General features: G+C 54.2%; 3 protein-coding genes across 3 annotated transcripts; all 3 read left to right on the top strand.

Annotated features, from left to right (window-relative positions):
* Positions 1 to 534: 534 nt before the first annotated feature.
* LOC124592108 (collagen alpha-1(IV) chain-like) lies at positions 535 to 1,886 on the top strand. The gene is made up of 2 exons (XM_047131798.1): positions 535 to 631; positions 970 to 1,886. The coding sequence occupies exons 1-2, from the start codon at positions 535 to 537 to the stop codon at positions 1,884 to 1,886; spliced, it is 1,014 nt and encodes a 337-aa protein (XP_046987754.1).
* A 5,331-nt stretch (positions 1,887 to 7,217) lies between these two features.
* On the top strand, positions 7,218 to 8,389 carry LOC124592109 (prestalk protein-like). Its single transcript, XM_047131799.1, has 2 exons — positions 7,218 to 7,272; positions 7,437 to 8,389. Exons 1-2 carry the CDS (start codon positions 7,218 to 7,220, stop codon positions 8,387 to 8,389), a joined length of 1,008 nt encoding a protein of 335 aa, XP_046987755.1.
* Positions 8,390 to 10,317: 1,928 nt separating this feature from the next.
* Positions 10,318 to 14,823, top strand: LOC124592110. Its single transcript, XM_047131800.1, has 5 exons — positions 10,318 to 10,414; positions 10,753 to 11,587; positions 12,385 to 12,733; positions 13,482 to 13,741; positions 13,968 to 14,823. Exons 1-5 carry the CDS (start codon positions 10,318 to 10,320, stop codon positions 14,821 to 14,823), a joined length of 2,397 nt encoding a protein of 798 aa, XP_046987756.1.
* The last annotated feature ends 343 nt before the right edge of the window (positions 14,824 to 15,166 follow it).

Genomic DNA, 15,166 nt, shown 5'->3' on the forward strand with positions numbered 1-15,166 from the left:
CCATGCAAAGGCTACACTCCATGCAATGGCTACACTCCATGCAAAGGCTACACTCCATGCAATGGCTACACTCCATGCAAAGGCTACACTCCATGCGAAGGCTACACTCCATGCGAAGGCTGCACTCTGTTCGAGGGCTGCACTCTGTTCGAGGGCTGCACTCTGTGTGAAACCTGCTGCACTGCATGCAAAGACTGAACTCTGTGCGAAGGGTGTACTCCGTGTGGAGGCTACATTTTCTGCGAAATGTGTACTCCTAGTGACGGCTGCACTCCATGCAGAGACTACACTCCATGTGGAGGCTGCACTCCCTGCGGAGGCTGCACTCAATGTGAACGTTGCAGTCATTGAGAAGGCTACAGTCATTGAAAGTCTCACTCTTTGCAAGGGCTGCACTCCTTAAAAATTCTGCACACCTTGCAAAGTCTTTACACACTGTTATTACTGCATAGTCTGATTTCATCACTCCTATTAAGTGAGAAGATCTTTGTGGACGTCATGCAGTGTAAGGACTGCAAACCATGTCCAAGCATCATGACGTGTAGGCAGTACACCTTGTGCGATAACTCTCTTAATGAAATAATCCCAGATTGTGAGGAAGTTAATTTAAGAAAGAGACATGTTGCTACAGGTAGAGGAGCATACATTCTGATATCAGTCGCACTTGTCAGCGCACCTCACAGCTCACCATGAAAGGGAAGCACAGCTACCAGGGGCAACACACATTCGAAAGACAGTACAGATTGTGAGAGACTACACTGATGGGAGATGGCACATACTATTAGGAAGTGACTCTATTGAAGGACAGAACGTGAAGCGTGGACACCACTCCTTTTGAGGGCAGCATCCCTACTGAGGACAGCGCATTATGTGAGGACAGAACATCTTGGGATGGTAGAACCACACAATGTGAGCTCAGCTTGCTCTGCAAGGTGGGCTTGTCATGCATTGTATGTGAGTACAGCACAGCTTGCAAGGATGGCACACCTCGCGAAGACGGCACACCAAGCGAGGACGGCACACCAAGCGAGGACGGCACACGAAGGGAGGACGGCACACCAAGCGAGGACGGCACACCAAGCGAGGACGGCACACCAAGCGAGGACGGCACACCAAGCGAGGACGGCACACCAAGCGAGGACGGCACACCAAGCGAGGACGGCACACCTTGCGAGGACGGCACACCTTGCGAGGACGGCACACCAAGCGAGGACGGCACACCAAGCGAGGACGGCACACCAAGCGAGGATGGCACACCAAGCGAGGACGGCACACCAAGCGAGGACGGCACACCTTGCGCGGACGGCACACCTTGCGCGGACGGCACACCTTGCGCGGACGGCACACCTTGCGCGGACGGCACACCTTGCGCGGACGGCACACCTTGCGCGGACGGCACACCTTGCGCGGACGGCACAGCTTGCGAGGACGGCACACCTTGCGAGGACGGCACACCTTGCGAGGACGGCACACCTTGCGAGGACGGCACACCTTGCGAGGACGGCACACCTTGCGAGGACGGCACACCTTGCGAGGACGGCACACCAAGCGAGGACGGCACACCAAGCGAGGACGGCACACCATTCGAGGACGGCACTCCATTCGAGGACGGCACACCATTCGAGGACGACACACCATTCGAGGACGGCACACCATTCGAGGACGGCACACCATTCGAGGACGGCACACCATTCGAGGATGGCACATCATTCGAAGATGGCACACCATGTGAGGATTGCACACCATGCAGGGACAGCACACCTCACAAGCACTGCACACTTAGTGAAGACTGCACACCTGTGAAGTTAGGATGCCTTGTGAAGACAGCTCGCCCTGCAAAGACACCTTCAGAACACAAGACACCAATAAAATTGCACACCTACTGAGTACATCAAGTGTTAAGAAGATGGCAGATATGCAGGGGACAGCTCACTTTAGGCAGTCCGCACACCTTAAAGGGAGAGCACATGTTGGAATGAGAGGACATTTTATAAGGGAGGCTTACCCCATGAGGAGAGAATGCCTTGTAATGTTAGTACACTGTGTGGGGATAGGACAATATATGAAGATGGCATATTTTGTGAAAAATTATGTGTTCCAATGACTGCATGCCTTCTGATTGCTGCACTCATTATGAGGTTAGCACATGTTGGCAGTACAGCTCACCATGTGGGGGGCAGAATAATTTTCATGGACAGCACAACCAGTGAGGACAGCTCACCTTGCACAGAATGCACACCCCTTGCAAGGACAAAACAGCCCGCAAGGAAAGGACATCTTTCGAGGACAACACACCTTGTGCAGCAGCATACTTTTTGAGGACGGCGTATCTTATGAGAACAGCAAATATTTCAGGACCGTTAAAGAAGCGAGGACAGAACACCATATTAAGGTACAACATGTTGGGAGGAAAAACACATTTTCTGATAAGTGCATATTGTGCCATGCCATTCCTGCTCACCTTATGATGAGTGCAAAATCTGTGAGGACAGTACAGCTTACATTGACGGCACAGATATTGACACCGGCAATCCTCACAATGACAGAACATGTAGTTAGTGTATCTGACCTTGTGAACACAGCATACTTTTTGATGACAGCACAGCACACATTGCAAGGACAGCACACCTTGTGTGGGAAGCACACCTTGCGGGGACAGCACAATTTGTGGGGACAGCGCAATTTGCGAGGACAGCACAACTTGTGAGGACAGCACAAGTTGACAGTGCTGCACAAGTTGCGAGTACAGCACAACTTGTGAGGACAGCACAAGTTGACAGTACTGCACAAGTTGCGAGTACAGCACAACTTGCGAGGACAGCACAGCTTGAAAGGACAGCACAGCTTGAGAGGACAGCACAGCTTGCGAGGACAGCACAGGTTGCAAGGACAGCACAGCTTGCGAGGACAACAAACTTTTTGATTAACCTAGTGGATGCCATTACTCTAGTACGTTCAGTAACTGTTTCATTTGCAGCAACCTTAATGTATATAGTAACACTTGCATGTACAGATACACTAAAATGAATAGGAAGAACTTCACATTCAGCGGTTTTACCTGATAGAACATGAATAGTGTGTGCTGCAACTCTTGCATGCACAGTATCTCTAATGTACAGAGTAAGTGTTGGGTAAGCAGTCACTTCTCCATGCAAGGTAACTCTTGCAAGTTGAGTAACAGATGCTTTTGCAATCCTCACAATGACAGAACACGTAGTTAGTGTATGTGACCTTGTGAACACAGCATACTTTGAGGACAGCACAGCACACATTGCAAGGACAGCACACCTTGCGAGGGAAGCACACCTTGTGGGGACAGTAAAAGTTGCGAGAACAACACAGCTTGCGAGGACAGCACAGCTTGCGAGGACAGCACAGCTTGCGAGGACAGCACAGCTTGCGAGGACAGCTCAACTTGAGAGGACAGCACAACTTGAGAGGACAGCACAGCTTGCGAGGACAGCACAGCTTGCGAGGACAGCTCAACTTGAGAGGATAGCTCAACTTGAGTGGATAGCTTAACTTGAGAGGATAGCTCAACTTGAGAGGATAGCTCAACTTGAGAGGATAGCTCAACTTGAGAGGATAGCTCAACTTGAGAGGATAGCTCAACTTGAGAGGATAGCTCAACTTGAGAGGACAGCACAACTTGAGAGGACAGCTCAACTTGAGAGGGCAGCTCAACTTGAGATGGCAGCTCAACTTGAGAGGGCAGCTCAACTTGAGAGGGCAGCTCAACTTCAGTGTACAGCCCAACTTGAGAGGAAATCTCAACCTGAGAGGACACCTCAACCTGAGAGGACAGCTCAACTTGAGAGGACAGTCCATCTGTATAGGACAGCTCAACTGTAGAGGACAGCTCAACTTGAGAGGACAGCTCAACTTGAGAGGACAGCACAACTTGCGAAGGCAGCACAACTTGCGAGGACAGCAAAGCTTGCGAGGACAGCAAAGCTTGTGAGGACAGCAAAGCTTGTGAGGACAGCAAAGCTTGTGAGGACAGCACAGCTTGCGAGGACAGCACAGCTTGTGAGGACAGCACAGCTTGCGAGGACAGCACAGTTAGCGAGGACAGCACAGCTTGCGAGGACAGCACAGCTTGCGAGGACAGCACAGCTTGCGGAGACAGCACAGCTTGAGAGGACAGCACAGCTTGCGAGGTCAGCACACCTTGCGAGGGCAGCACACCTTGCGAGGACAGCATAGCTTGCGAGGACAGCACAGCTTGCGAGGAGAGCACAGCTTGTGAGAACAGCTCAGCTTGCGAGGTCAGCACAGCTTGCGAGGACAGCACAGCTTGTGAGGACAGCACAGCTTGCGAGGGCGGCACAGCTTGCGAGGACGGCACAGCTTACAAAGACGGCACAGCTTGCGAGGACAGCACAGCTTGCGAGGACAGCACAGCTTGCGAGGACAACACAGGTTGTGGGGACAGCACAGCTTGCGTGGACAGCACAGGTTGCGAGGACAGCACGGCTTGCGAGGACAGCACGGCTTGCGAGGACAGCACAGCTTGCGAGGACAGCACAGCTTGCGAGGACAGCACAGCTTGCGAGCTCAGCACAGCTTGCGAGGACAGCACAGCTTGCGAGGACAGCACAGCTTGCGAGGACAGCACAGCTTGCGAGGACAGCACAGCTTGCGAGGACAGGACAACTTGCGAGGACAGCACAGCTTGCGAGGACAGCACAGCTTGCGAGGACAGCACAGCTTGCGAGGTCAGCACACCTTGCGAGGGCAGCACACCTTGCCAGGACAGCACAGCTTGCGAGGACAGCACAGCTTGCGAGGAGAGCACAGCTTGCGAGGACAGCTCAGCTTGCGAGGTCAGCACAGCATGCGAGGACAGCACAGCTTGCGAGGACAGCACAGCTTGCGAGGACGGCACAGCTTGCGAGGACGGCACAGCTTACAAAGACGGCACAGCTTGCGAGGACAGCACAGCTTGCGAGGACAGCACAGCTTGCGAGGACAACACAGGTTGCGGGGACAGCACAGCTTGCGTGGACAGCACAGGTTGCGAGGACAGCATTACTTGAGAGGACAGCTCAACTTGAGAGGACAGCTCAACTTTGGAGGACAGCTCAACATAAGAGGGCAGCTCAACTTGAGAGGGCAGCTCAACTTGAGAGGGCAGCTCAACTTGAGAGGGCAGCTCAACTTGTGAGGACAGCTGAACTTGAGAGGGCAGCACAACTTGCGAGGACTGCACAACTTGCAAGAACAGCAAAGGTCGCGAGGACAGCAAAGCTTGCGAGGACAGCAAAGCTTGCGAGGACAGCAAAAGTCGCAAGGACAGCACGGCTCGCGAGGACAGCACAGCTTGCGAGGAGAGCACAGCTTGCGAGGACAGCACAAATTGGGAGGACAGCACAGCTTTCGAGGACAGCACAGCTTGCGATGACAGCACAACTTGCGAGGACAGCACGGCTTGCGAGGACAGCTCAACTTGAGAGGACAGCTCAACTTGAGAGGACAGCTCAGCTTTGGAGGACAGCTCAACATAAGAGGGCAGCTCAACTTGAGAGGACAGCTCAACTTGAGAGGACAGCTCAACTTGAGAGGACAGCTCAACTTGAGAGGACAGCACTACTTGAGAGGAAAGCACAACATGCGAAGACAGCAAAGCTTGCGAAGACAGCACGGCCGGCGAGGACAGCACGGCTTGCGAGGACAGCAAGGCTTGCGATGACAGCACAGCTTGCGAGGACAGTACAGCTTGCGAGGACAGCGCAGCTTGCGAGGACAGCACAGCTTGCGAGGACAGCACAGCTAACGCGGACAGCACAGCTTGCGAGGACAGCACAGCTTGCGAGGACAGCACAGCTTGCGAGGACAGCACAGCTTGCGAGGACGGCACAGCTTGCGAGGACGGCACAGCTTACAAAGACGGCACAGCTTGCGAGCACAGCACAGCTTGCGAGGACAGCACAGCTTGCGAGGACAACACAGGTTGCGGGGACAGCACAGCTTGCGTGGACAGCACAGGTTGCGAGGACAGCACGGCTTGCGAGGACAGCACAGCTTGCGAGGACAGCACAGCTTGCGAGGACAGCATAGCTTGCGAGGACAGGACAGCTTGCGAGGACAGCACAGCTTGTGAGGATGGCACAGCTTGCGAGGATGGCACAGCTTGCAAGGACATCACAGCTTGCGAGGACAGCTCAACTTGAGAGGACAGCTGAAATTGAGAGGACAGCTCAACTTGAGAGGACAGCTCAACTTCAGAGGACAGCAAAACTTGAGAGGACTGCTCAACTTGAGAGGGCTGCTCAGCTTCAGAGGGCAGCTCAACTAGAGAGGGCAGCTCAACTTGAGAGGGCAGCTCAACTTGAGAGGGCAGCTCAACTTGAGAGGGCAGCTCAACTTCAGTGTACAGCTCAACTTGAGAGGAAATCTCAACCTGAGAGGACACCTCAACCTGAGAGGACAGCTCAACTTGAGAGGACAGCACAACTTACAAGGACAGGAAAGCTTGCGAGGACAGCAAAGCTTGTGAGGACAGCAAAGCTTGTGAGGACAGCACGGCTTGCGAGGACAGCAAGGCTTGCGTGGACAGCACGGCTTCCGAGGACAGCACGGCTTGCAAGGACAGCACGGCTTGTGAGGACAGCACACCTGGCGAGGACAGCACGGCTTGCAAGGACAGCACGGCTTGCGAGGACAGCACAGCTTGCGAGGAGAGCACAGCTTGCGAGGACAGCACAGCTTGGGAGGACAGCACAGCTTTCGAGGACAGCACAGCTTGCGATGACAGCACAACTTGCGAGGACAGCACGGCCTTCGAGGACAGCTCAACTTGAGAGGACAGCTCAACTTGAGAGGACAGCTCAACTTGAGAGGACAGCTCAACTTGAGAGGACAGCTCAACTTGACAGGACAGCTTAAATTGAGAGGACAGCTCAACTTGAAAGGGCAGCTCAACTTGAGAGGACAGCTCATCTAGCGAGGACAGCTCATCTGAAGAGGACAGCTCAACATCAGAGGACAGCTAAACTTGAAGGAGAGGTCAACTTGAGAGGACATCTCAACTTGAGAGGACAGTTCAACTTGAGAGGACAGCTTAACTTGAGGGGACAGCTCAACTTGAGAGGACAGCTCAACTAGAGAAGGCAGCTCATCTTAAGAGGACAGCTCAACTTGAGGGGACAGCTCAACTTGGGAGGGCAGCTCAACTTGAGAGGGCAGCTCAACTTGAGAGGGCAGCTCAACTTGAGATGGCAGCTCAACTTGAGAGGGCAGCTCAACTTGAGAGGGCAGCTCAACTTCAGTGTACAGCCCAACTTGAGAGGAAATCTCAACCTGAGAGGACACCTCAACCTGAGAGGACAGCTCAACTTGAGAGGACAGTCCATCTGTTTAGGACAGCTCAACTGTAGAGGACAGCTCAACTTGAGAGGACAGCTCAACTTGAGAGGACAGCACAACTTGCGAAGGCAGCACAACTTGCGAGAACAGCAAAGCTTGTGAGGACAGCAAAGCTTGTGAGGACAGCAAAGCTTGTGAGGACAGCACAGCTTGCGAGGACAGCACAGCTTGCGAGGACAGCACAGCTTGCGAGGACAGCACAGCTTGCGAGGACAGCACAGCTTGCGAGGACAGCACAGCTTGCGAGCTCAGCACAGCTTGCGAGGACAGCACAGCTTGCGAGGACAGCACAGCTTGCGAGGACAGCTTAGCTTGCGAGGACAGCACAGCTTGCGAGGACAGCACAGCTAGCGAGGACAGCACAGCTTGCGAGGACAGCACAGCTTGCGAGGACAGCACAGCTTGCGAGGACAGCACAGCTTGCGAGGACAGCACAGCTTGCGAGGTCAGCACACCTTGCGAGGGCAGCACACCTTGCGAGGGCAGCACAGCTTGCGAGGACAGCACAGCTTGCGAGGAGAGCACAGCTTGCGAGAACAGCTCAGCTTGCGAGGTCAGCACAGCTTGCGAGGACAGCACAGCTTGTGAGGACAGCACAGCTTGCGAGGACGGCACAGCTTGCGAGGACGGCACAGCTTACAAAGACGGCACAGCTTGCGAGGACAGCACAGCTTGCGAGGACAGCACAGCTTGCGAGGACAACACAGGTTGCGGGGACAGCACAGCTTGCGTTGACAGCACAGGTTGCGAGGACAGCACGGCTTGCGAGGACAGCACGGCTTGCGAGGACAGCACAGCTTGCGAGGACAGCACAGCTTGCGAGGACAGCATAGCTTGCGGGGACAGCACAGCTTGCGAGCTCAGCACAGCTTGCGAGGACAGCACAGCTTGCGAGGACAGCACAGCTTGCGAGGACAGCACAGCTTGCGAGGACAGCATAGCTTGCGAGGACAGCACAACTTGCGAGGACAGCACAGCTTGCGAGGACAGCACAGGTTGCGAGGACAGCACAGCTTGCTAGGTCAGCACACCTTGCGAGGGCAGCACACCTTGCGAGGACAGCACAGCTTGCGAGGACAGCACAGCTTGCGAGGAGAGCACAGCTTGCGAGGATAGCTCAGCTTGCGAGGTCAGCACAGCTTGCGAGGACAGCACAGCTTGCGAGGACAGCACAGCTTGCGAGGACGGCACAGCTTGCGAGGACGGCACAGCTTACAAAGACGGCACAGCTTGCGAGGACACACAGCTTGCGAGGACAGCACAGCTTGCGAGGACAACACAGGTTGCGGGGACAGCACAGCTTGCGTGGACAGCACAGGTTGTGAGGACAGCACGGCTTGCGAGAACAGCACGGCTTGCGAGGACAGCACAGCTTGCGAGGACAGCACAGCTTGCGAGGACAGCATAGCTTGCGAGGACAGCACGGCTTGCGAGGACAGCACAGCTTGCGAGGAGGGCTCAGCTTGCGAGGACGGCACAGCTTGCGAGGACAGGAAAGCTTGCGAGGACAGCAAAGCTTGTGAGGACTGCAAAGCTTGTGAGGACAGCACGGCTTGCGAGGACAGCAAGGCTTGCGTGGACAGCACACCTTGCGAAGGCTGCACTCCTTGCAAAGGCTGGACTCCTTGCAAAGGCTGCACACCTTGCGAAGGCTGCACTCCTTGCGAAGGCTGCACTCCTTGCGAAGGCTGCACTCCTTGCAAAGGCTGCACTCCTTGTGAAGGCTGCACGCCTTGCGAAGGCAGCACTCCGAGAAAAGGGTGCACTCCAAGCGAAGGCTGCACTCCGAGCGAAGGTTGCACTCCGAGCAAAGGTTGCACTCCGAGCAAAGGTTGCACTCTGAGCAAGGATTGTACTCCGTGCGAAGGTTGCACTCCGAGCAACGGTTGCACTCCATCCAAAGGCTGCACTCCATGCGAAAACTGCATTTCATTCGAAGGCTGCACCCCGTGCATACGCTGCATCCTGTGCAAAGAATGCACTCTGTGCAAAGGCTGTGCTCCTTACGTTGGCTGCACTTCTTGCGAACGCTGCACTCCGTTCGAAGGCTGCACACAGTGCGATGGTTGCACTTCATGGGAAGGCTGCACTCCATGCGAATGCTGCACTCCATGCGAAGGCTGCACTCCATGCTAAGGCTGCACTCCATGCGAAGGCTGCACTCCATGCGAAGGCTGCACTCCATGCAAAGGCTGCACTCCATGCGCAGGCTACACTCCATGCGAAGGCTACACTCCATGCGAAGGCTACACTCCATGCGAAGGCTACACACCATGCGAAGGCTACACTCCATGCGAAGGCTACACTCCATGCGAAGGCTACACTCCATGCAAAGGCTACACTCCATGCGAAGGCTACACTCCATGCGAAGGCTACACTCCATGCAAAGGCTACACTCCATGCAAAGGCTACACTCCATGCAAAGGCTACACTCCATGCAATGGCTACACTCCATGCAAAGGCTACACTCCATGCAATGGCTACACTCCATGCAAAGGCTACACTCCATGCGAAGGCTACACTCCATGCGAAGGCTGCACTCTGTTCGAGGGCTGCACTCTGTTCGAGGGCTGCACTCTGTGTGAAACCTGCTGCACTGCATGCAAAGACTGAACTCTGTGCGAAGGGTGTACTCCGTGTGGAGGCTACATTTTCTGCGAAATGTGTACTCCTAGTGACGGCTGCACTCCATGCAGAGACTACACTCCATGTGGAGGCTGCACTCCCTGCGGAGGCTGCACTCAATGTGAACGTTGCAGTCATTGAGAAGGCTACAGTCATTGAAAGTCTCACTCTTTGCAAGGGCTGCACTCCTTAAAAATTCTGCACACCTTGCAAAGTCTTTACACACTGTTATTACTGCATAGTCTGATTTCATCACTCCTATTAAGTGAGAAGATCTTTGTGGACGTCATGCAGTGTAAGGACTGCAAACCATGTCCAAGCATCATGACGTGTAGGCAGTACACCTTGTGCGATAACTCTCTTAATGAAATAATCCCAGATTGTGAGGAAGTTAATTTAAGAAAGAGACATGTTGCTACAGGTAGAGGAGCATACATTCTGATATCAGTCGCACTTGTCAGCGCACCTCACAGCTCACCATGAAAGGGAAGCACAGCTACCAGGGGCAACACACATTCGAAAGACAGTACAGATTGTGAGAGACTACACTGATGGGAGATGGCACATACTATTAGGAAGTGACTCTATTGAAGGACAGAACGTGAAGCGTGGACACCACTCCTTTTGAGGGCAGCATCCCTACTGAGGACAGCGCATTATGTGAGGACAGAACATCTTGGGATGGTAGAACCACACAATGTGAGCTCAGCTTGCTCTGCAAGGTGGGCTTGTCATGCATTGTATGTGAGTACAGCACAGCTTGCAAGGATGGCACACCTCGCGAAGACGGCACACCAAGCGAGGACGGCACACCAAGCGAGGACGGCACACGAAGGGAGGACGGCACACCAAGCGAGGACGGCACACCAAGCGAGGACGGCACACCAAGCGAGGACGGCACACCAAGCGAGGACGGCACACCAAGCGAGGACGGCACACCAAGCGAGGACGGCACACCTTGCGAGGACGGCACACCTTGCGAGGACGGCACACCAAGCGAGGACGGCACACCAAGCGAGGACGGCACACCAAGCGAGGATGGCACACCAAGCGAGGACGGCACACCAAGCGAGGACGGCACACCTTGCGCGGACGGCACACCTTGCGCGGACGGCACACCTTGCGCGGACGGCACACCTTGCGCGGACGGCACACCTTGCGCGGACGGCACACCTTGCGCGGACGGCACACCTTGCGCGGACGGCACAGCTTGCGAGGACGGCACACCTTGCGAGGACGGCACACCTTGCGAGGACGGCACACCTTGCGAGGACGGCACACCTTGCGAGGACGGCACACCTTGCGAGGACGGCACACCTTGCGAGGACGGCACACCAAGCGAGGACGGCACACCAAGCGAGGACGGCACACCATTCGAGGACGGCACTCCATTCGAGGACGGCACACCATTCGAGGACGACACACCATTCGAGGACGGCACACCATTCGAGGACGGCACACCATTCGAGGACGGCACACCATTCGAGGATGGCACATCATTCGAAGATGGCACACCATGTGAGGATTGCACACCATGCAGGGACAGCACACCTCACAAGCACTGCACACTTAGTGAAGACTGCACACCTGTGAAGTTAGGATGCCTTGTGAAGACAGCTCGCCCTGCAAAGACACCTTCAGAACACAAGACACCAATAAAATTGCACACCTACTGAGTACATCAAGTGTTAAGAAGATGGCAGATATGCAGGGGACAGCTCACTTTAGGCAGTCCGCACACCTTAAAGGGAGAGCACATGTTGGAATGAGAGGACATTTTATAAGGGAGGCTTACCCCATGAGGAGAGAATGCCTTGTAATGTTAGTACACTGTGTGGGGATAGGACAATATATGAAGATGGCATATTTTGTGAAAAATTATGTGTTCCAATGACTGCATGCCTTCTGATTGCTGCACTCATTATGAGGTTAGCACATGTTGGCAGTACAGCTCACCATGTGGGGGGCAGAATAATTTTCATGGACAGCACAACCAGTGAGGACAGCTCACCTTGCACAGAATGCACACCCCTTGCAAGGACAAAACAGCCCGCAAGGAAAGGACATCTTTCGAGGACAACACACCTTGTGCAGCAGCATACTTTTTGAGGACGGCGTATCTTATGAGAACAGCAAATATTTTCAGGACCGTTAAAGAAGCGAGGACAGAACACCATATTAAGGTACAACATGTTGGGAGGAAAAACACATTTTCTGATAAGTGCATATTGTGCCATGCCATTCCTGCTCACCTTATGATGAGTGCAAAATCTGTGAGGACAGTACAGCTTACATTGACGGCACAGATATTGACACCGGCAATCCTCACAATGACAGAACATGTAGTTAGTGTATCTGACCTTGTGAACACAGCATACTTTTTGATGACAGCACAGCACACATTGCAAGGACAGCACACCTTGTGTGGGAAGCACACCTTGCGGGGACAGCACAATTTGTGGGGACAGCGCAATTTGCGAGGACAGCACAACTTGTGAGGACAGCACAAGTTGACAGTGCTGCACAAGTTGCGAGTACAGCACAACTTGTGAGGACAGCACAAGTTGACAGTACTGCACAAGTTGCGAGTACAGCACAACTTGCGAGGACAGCACAGCTTGAAAGGACAGCACAGCTTGAGAGGACAGCACAGCTTGCGAGGACAGCACAGGTTGCAAGGACAGCACAGCTTGCGAGGACAACAAACTTTTTGATTAACCTAGTGGATGCCATTACTCTAGTACGTTCAGTAACTGTTTCATTTGCAGCAACCTTAATGTATATAGTAACACTTGCATGTACAGATACACTAAAATGAATAGGAAGAACTTCACATTCAGCGGTTTTACCTGATAGAACATGAATAGTGTGTGCTGCAACTCTTGCATGCACAGTATCTCTAATGTACAGAGTAAGTGTTGGGTAAGCAGTCACTTCTCCATGCAAGGTAACTCTTGCAAGTTGAGTAACAGATGCTTTTGCAATCCTCACAATGACAGAACACGTAGTTAGTGTATGTGACCTTGTGAACACAGCATACTTTGAGGACAGCACAGCACACATTGCAAGGACAGCACACCTTGCGAGGGAAGCACACCTTGTGGGGACAGTAAAAGTTGCGAGAACAACACAGCTTGCGAGGACAGCACAGCTTGCGAGGACAGCACAGCTTGCGAGGACAGCACAGCTTGCGAGGACAGCTCAACTTGAGAGGACAGCACAACTTGAGAGGACAGCACAGCTTGCGAGGACAGCACAGCTTGCGAGGACAGCTCAACTTGAGAGGATAGCTCAACTTGAGTGGATAGCTTAACTTGAGAGGATAGCTCAACTTGAGAGGATAGCTCAACTTGAGAGGATAGCTCAACTTGAGAGGATAGCTCAACTTGAGAGGATAGCTCAACTTGAGAGGATAGCTCAACTTGAGAGGACAGCACAACTTGAGAGGACAGCTCAACTTGAGAGGGCAGCTCAACTTGAGATGGCAGCTCAACTTGAGAGGGCAGCTCAACTTGAGAGGGCAGCTCAACTTCAGTGTACAGCCCAACTTGAGAGGAAATCTCAACCTGAGAGGACACCTCAACCTGAGAGGACAGCTCAACTTGAGAGGACAGTCCATCTGTATAGGACAGCTCAACTGTAGAGGACAGCTCAACTTGAGAGGACAGCTCAACTTGAGAGGACAGCACAACTTGCGAAGGCAGCACAACTTGCGAGGACAGCAAAGCTTGCGAGGACAGCAAAGCTTGTGAGGACAGCAAAGCTTGTGAGGACAGCAAAGCTTGTGAGGACAGCACAGCTTGCGAGGACAGCACAGCTTGTGAGGACAGCACAGCTTGCGAGGACAGCACAGTTAGCGAGGACAGCACAGCTTGCGAGGACAGCACAGCTTGCGAGGACAGCACAGCTTGCGGAGACAGCACAGCTTGAGAGGACAGCACAGCTTGCGAGGTCAGCACACCTTGCGAGGGCAGCACACCTTGCGAGGACAGCATAGCTTGCGAGGACAGCACAGCTTGCGAGGAGAGCACAGCTTGTGAGAACAGCTCAGCTTGCGAGGTCAGCACAGCTTGCGAGGACAGCACAGCTTGTGAGGACAGCACAGCTTGCGAGGGCGGCACAGCTTGCGAGGACGGCACAGCTTACAAAGACGGCACAGCTTGCGAGGACAGCACAGCTTGCGAGGACAGCACAGCTTGCGAGGACAACACAGGTTGTGGGGACAGCACAGCTTGCGTGGACAGCACAGGTTGCGAGGACAGCACGGCTTGCGAGGACAGCACGGCTTGCGAGGACAGCACAGCTTGCGAGGACAGCACAGCTTGCGAGGACAGCACAGCTTGCGAGCTCAGCACAGCTTGCGAGGACAGCACAGCTTGCGAGGACAGCACAGCTTGCGAGGACAGCACAGCTTGCGAGGACAGCACAGCTTGCGAGGACAGGACAACTTGCGAGGACAGCACAGCTTGCGAGGACAGCACAGCTTGCGAGGACAGCACAGCTTGCGAGGTCAGCACACCTTGCGAGGGCAGCACACCTTGCCAGGACAGCACAGCTTGCGAGGACAGCACAGCTTGCGAGGAGAGCACAGCTTGCGAGGACAGCTCAGCTTGCGAGGTCAGCACAGCATGCGAGGACAGCACAGCTTGCGAGGACAGCACAGCTTGCGAGGACGGCACAGCTTGCGAGGACGGCACAGCTTACAAAGACGGCACAGCTTGCGAGGACAGCACAGCTTGCGAGGACAGCACAGCTTGCGAGGACAACACAGGTTGCGGGGACAGCACAGCTTGCGTGGACAGCACAGGTTGCGAGGACAGCATTACTTGAGAGGACAGCTCAACTTGAGAGGACAGCTCAACTTTGGAGGACAGCTCAACATAAGAGGGCAGCTCAACTTGAGAGGGCAGCTCAACTTGAGAGGGCAGCTCAACTTGAGAGGGCAGCTCAACTTGTGAGGACAGCTGAACTTGAGAGGGCAGCACAACTTGCGAGGACTGCACAACTTGCAAGAACAGCAAAGGTCGCGAGGACAGCAAAGCTTGCGAGGACAGCAAAGCTTGCGAGGACAGCAAAAGTCGCAAGGACAGCACGGCTCGCGAGGACAGCACAGCTTGCGAGGAGAGCACAGCTTGCGAGGACAGCACAAATTGGGAGGACAGCACAGCTTTCG

This window comes from Schistocerca americana, unplaced genomic scaffold, assembly GCF_021461395.2.
Source record: "Schistocerca americana isolate TAMUIC-IGC-003095 unplaced genomic scaffold, iqSchAmer2.1 HiC_scaffold_906, whole genome shotgun sequence".
In the NCBI taxonomy this organism is placed as follows: Eukaryota; Metazoa; Arthropoda; class Insecta; order Orthoptera; family Acrididae; genus Schistocerca; species Schistocerca americana.

What these genes read in the sequence shown, in the direction of transcription:
- LOC124592108 (XM_047131798.1), top strand. Translation starts at nt 535, where the DNA reads ATGACGTGTAGGCAGTACACCTTGTGCGATAACTCTCTTAATGAAATA. An exon ending in AAAGAGACATGTTGCTACAG is followed by an intron (nt 632 to 969) that starts GTAGAGGAGCAT and finishes AGTACAGCACAG; the next exon opens with CTTGCAAGGATGGCACACCT.
- LOC124592109 (XM_047131799.1), top strand. Translation starts at nt 7,218, where the DNA reads ATGGCAGCTCAACTTGAGAGGGCAGCTCAACTTGAGAGGGCAGCTCAA. An exon ending in GAGGGCAGCTCAACTTCAGT is followed by an intron (nt 7,273 to 7,436) that starts GTACAGCCCAAC and finishes CAACTTGCGAAG; the next exon opens with GCAGCACAACTTGCGAGAAC.
- LOC124592110 (XM_047131800.1), top strand. Translation starts at nt 10,318, where the DNA reads ATGACGTGTAGGCAGTACACCTTGTGCGATAACTCTCTTAATGAAATA. An exon ending in AAAGAGACATGTTGCTACAG is followed by an intron (nt 10,415 to 10,752) that starts GTAGAGGAGCAT and finishes AGTACAGCACAG; the next exon opens with CTTGCAAGGATGGCACACCT. An exon ending in TTGCGAGGACAGCAAAGCTT is followed by an intron (nt 13,742 to 13,967) that starts GTGAGGACAGCA and finishes TTGCGAGGGCAG; the next exon opens with CACACCTTGCGAGGACAGCA.